This window comes from Daphnia magna, unplaced genomic scaffold, assembly GCF_020631705.1.
Source record: "Daphnia magna isolate NIES unplaced genomic scaffold, ASM2063170v1.1 Dm_contigs398, whole genome shotgun sequence".
NCBI classification, from domain to species: Eukaryota; Metazoa; Arthropoda; class Branchiopoda; order Diplostraca; family Daphniidae; genus Daphnia; species Daphnia magna.
In genome coordinates, this window is record NW_025533294.1 from 47,913 (window position 1) to 52,803 (window position 4,891).

Here is a 4,891-nt window from a genome sequence, read left to right on the forward strand (position 1 = left end):
CGTTAAAAAAAAAAAAAAAAAAAAACAACCAAAAACAACCAAAAACAAAAAGAAACAAAGATGTAGTAAAGGATTTTATTTCCAATCCGTAATTAAAAAAAAAAAAAAAAAAAAACAACCAAAAAATCGTAGACGTAGAAAAGGATTTTATTTCCAATCAGTAGTTAAAACAAAAACAAAAACAAAAACAAAATACAAAACAAAACCATAGTGAAAAATAGAGTACACCGACGGAAAAGCAAATCAATCTTCCTCAGCAGAATCACTCAAATGATTCAAAACAGCCAATCGGACTTGGCGGTGCTCAAGTCGTATTTGGATATCGGCATACGTCAACTCCGGATAAAAATTGGAAACCGAAGCTGAAGGATGATAAATATCATCTCCGGATTCTGCCCACCACAAGAACCGTGCGTGCAGCAGTGGAAGAACATCGCGAAGTCGGGCGTAGCCAGGATATTCACTATATAAAAAAAAAAAAATTTTTAAATTTTTTTTTAATAATAATAATAATAATAACTAAAAAGAAAATAGAACAAAAATAACAAAACAAGAAAAGAATCCCATCAAACAAGAAAAGGATAACACAAACGAAAAAAAAACGGACTTACTTGTAGTAAAAATCGTTACACCAAACCGGTTGCACCACGGATACGGGAGCAACGGGAAAGGATACACCACTCCGAACCGTGTTGAACAACTCATCGAACAACTGCACATCGGCAGTCGTAAAGCGACGAAATTCACAACACGGATTTTGGAAGATTAACGGGTGGAAAAGCGAAAAAGCCATTCTAATTTCAGCAAGATGCTGAGAAACGAAATCCAACGTATACATAATGACGGGAAATGGGGGATTCAAAAAAACAAACGGCAAAGACAGTCAAGCGACAACTGAAGAACAAAGAAGACGCTACACCAGACTACTTTGATCGCCTTGACGCAATCTTAATAAAAAAAAAAAATATAACAATAATAAAAAATAATAAAACAATAAAAGAGGGGGGAAGAAATAACATTCCAAAGTCCATTTTACAAAAGAGAGAAATCGCGTACGAGACTGAAACTCCTTATAAGGAGGAGTCGTTAAAATCTAACATTTACATAAAAAGTTTTTGTTTGCAAAAAGGAGGGATCAATTAAAGAAAACATTCACATATACTGTAGAAAAACTTCTCAGACTAGACTCAGACAGTTAAAAGACAAAGGACATAAAAAAAAAAAAAAAACAAAAAAACATTGACATTCAAAGTAGATTTCTTTAGTAGATAATCGTAAGCAACCTTGAGCATGTTAGGGGTAGGTACTCCAACTATATAACAGACAAACAAGCAAGAAAAAACTTTTTAGTTGTATTACCAACCTTCCACGGAAAGATACATTTAAAAAAAAAAAAAAAAAAATGGACCCAACCAAGAAAAACGTAGAACTAACAAATGTTGACTGGAGTGATGAAATCTTGATGACTTGGATTGAAGAAGATACTCCGCAATTGGAAATAAGTGAAACGCTACCAACAGGAAACGACTGGGAAGACGAACTCTTAGCTAATCTAATGGGTAATGAAGTTAAAAGTGATATACAAATTAGTGCGAACGCAAGTGAAAGTATGCAGATATCTCGGAATATAAGTATGGAAGAAGACGTAACAAGATACAGCAAAAGTGACAGTGATTGTGAATTTATGCAAAAGAAAAGATACAGCAATAGTGAAAGCGATTGTGAATTTATACAAGAGAAAAGTTCTATATCACCATCAGAAACGGAAGAAGAAGAAACATCATCGAGTAAAGTGGGTTACTACTACAGTAAAATAGAAAGTGACTTAGACCCATCGTCGTCAGACAGTGAAATGGCCGCCAACTGTAAGACAGTAAGTGTAATCAACAACGAAGAAGAACAGGAAACGTGGTCCTTACCAGTTCCCTTAATTACACAAACGGCCTACTGTAAAAACTGTATGATGAAAACATTCCCAGCTATGGACACGGAGATAACGCGAAGAAGAATCGTCGCCATAACGATGTTGATGAAAGGAGAATTCAACTACAATTTGCTGGAAGTATCAAGAGAAATGATCAGAAATCACCTACTAGAAGCAAGAGAAATTGGGAAAAACATAAAACAGATTCTGGACACTGTTTTCCCCAATGGAACAACATTATTACACGGGAGTGTGATAAAAGAAAGATACGATGTGACGGATATGTTCCTTCAATACGGAGCTGATAGCAATATTTACGAGGAGGGGATGACAATAGCACACCGAGCAGCAGCAGATAATAATGTCCATTTACTCCGTATTCTATCCCATCACGGTAATACATTCAACATCCAAAACAGCATGGGAGAGCCACCATTACTAGTGGCTATAGCTCTCAATAATATGGAATGTATTAAATATTTGTGGATGGATCGCATTATTGTACACCAAACGCTGGATGAAGAAACAGTGCTCCATTATGCTGCTAAATATAACAACAAATTCGTCGCGGAAGTATGTCCAGCGGAATTCATCAATAGAAGATCACGCACATCAAAGGAAACTGCATTACAAATAGCTGTAAGGCACAGGCATACAGATATTATAGAAATATTGTTACGTCGAGGAGCTCGAGATGATAACCTCAATGCGGACGGGAAGTATGCACAGGACTATATAGATGACGAAACTAGCATTCGAAATCTATTCCGAAAATTCCGAGTGATAAAAAGAAAAAACAAGTGTATCAACAGCCAGACATCATCTAAAAGAAAATAACACCCAATTATTTTAATAAGCGCAAAATGTTATCAATGCTATAATAGTTTAGACGCTTCTTATAACTATATATTTTTTTGGCGCAATTCACGTTGCCTTCCTAAGACCTGTAGTCTGCACACAAAGGTAAAATTGGAGGACCAATTTATCCTGCTGTACAGGGGGGGAGGAATGTAACGAGCCAACTGCATTATTTACGCTTTACAGAAGATGGCAAATCTGCACGGACATTGAGTGTACGCAAGGTGTACACAAAGGCAACGCCCACATGACCAAGTGACCGCGCGCCACCGCTATCTAAGCCACACCCAATGTGCCACTTGCAATTCTGTATAAAAGCCGTGTTATTCGCAACAATATTCAGAGTAGAGTAGTGCCATGCTTCTTGGTTTGATTGTATTGCTATTGTAGAAGTCTAATAAATACACGCCTGGCAAATCTTACACAGTTTACATATAGAAGTAAAAACTCATGGTATAACAGTGTATTCACATTGAATACAAGTATATTTGATGCTGTTTACACATAGAAGTAAAAACTCATGGTATAACAGTGTATTCACATTGAATACAAGTATATTCCATGCAGTTTACATATAGAAGTAAAAACTCATGGTATAACAGTGTATTCACATTGAATACAAGTATATTTGATGCTGTTTACATATAGAAGTAAAAACTCATGGTATAACAGTGTATTCACATTGAATACAAGTATATTTGATGCTGTTTACATATAGAAGTAAAAACTCATGGTATAACAGTGTATTCACATTGAATACAAGTATATTCCATGCAGTTTACATATAGAAGTAAAAACTCATGGTATAACAGTGTATTCACATTGAATACAAGTATATTCCATGCAGTTTACATATAGAAGTAAAAACTCATGGTATAACAGTGTATTCACATTGAATACAAGTATATTCCATGCAGTTTACATATAGAAGTAAAAACTCATGGTATAACAGTGTATTCACATTGAATACAAGTATATTTCATGCAGTTTACATATAGAAGTAAAAACTCATGGTATAACAGTGTATTCACATTGAATACAAGTATATTTCATGCAGTTTACATATAGAAGTAAAAACTCATGGTATAACAGTGTATTCACATTGAATACAAGTATATTCCATGCAGTTTACATATAGAAGTAAAAACTCATGGTATAACAGTGTATTCACATTGAATACAAGTATATTTGATGCTGTTTACATATAGAAATAAAAACTCATGGTATAACAGTGTATTCACATTGAATACAAGTATATTCCATGAAGTTTTTTTACATATAGAAGTAAAAACTCATGGTATAACAGTGTATTCACATTGAATACAAGTATATTCCATGCAGTTTACATATAGAAGTAAAAACTCATGGTATAACAGTGTATTCACATTGAATACAAGTATATTTCATGCTGTTTACATATAGAACTAAAAACTCATGGTATAACAGTGTATTCACATTGAATACAAGTATATTCCATGCAGTTTACATATAGAAGTAAAAACTCATGGTATAACAGTGTATTCACATTGAATACAAGTATATTTGATGCTGTTTACATATAGAAGTAAAAACTCATGGTATAACAGTGTATTCACATTGAATACAAGTATATTTCATGCAGTTTACATATAGAAGTAAAAACTCATGGTATAACAGTGTATTCACATTGAATACAAGTATATTCCATGCAGTTTACATATAGAAGTAAAAACTCATGGTATAACAGTGTATTCACATTGAATACAAGTATATTCCATGCAGTTTACATATAGAAGTAAAAACTCATGGTATAACAGTGTATTCACATTGAATACAAGTATATTTGATGCTGTTTACATATAGAACTAAAAACTCATGGTATAACAGTGTATTCACATTGAATACAAGTATATTCCATGCAGTTTACATATAGAAGTAAAAACTCATGGTATAACAGTGTATTCACATTGAATACAAGTATATTTTGATGCTGTTTACATATAGAAGTAAAAACTCATGGTATAACAGTGTATTCACATTGAATACAAGTATATTTGATGCAGTTTACATATAGAAGTAAAAACTCATGGTATAACAGTGTATTCACATTGAATACAAAGTATATTCCAT

General features: G+C 33.5%; 1 protein-coding gene across 1 annotated transcript; it reads right to left on the minus strand.

The window, feature by feature from the left end:
* Positions 1-145: 145 nt before the first annotated feature.
* Positions 146-952, minus strand: LOC123468645. Its single transcript, XM_045167921.1, has 2 exons — positions 612-952; positions 146-463 (listed from the first exon to the last, which is right to left on the minus strand). The coding sequence occupies exons 1-2, from the start codon at positions 836-838 to the stop codon at positions 244-246; spliced, it is 447 nt and encodes a 148-aa protein (XP_045023856.1). The 5' UTR covers positions 839-952; the 3' UTR covers positions 146-243.
* Between the last annotated feature and the right edge of the window lie 3,939 nt (positions 953-4,891).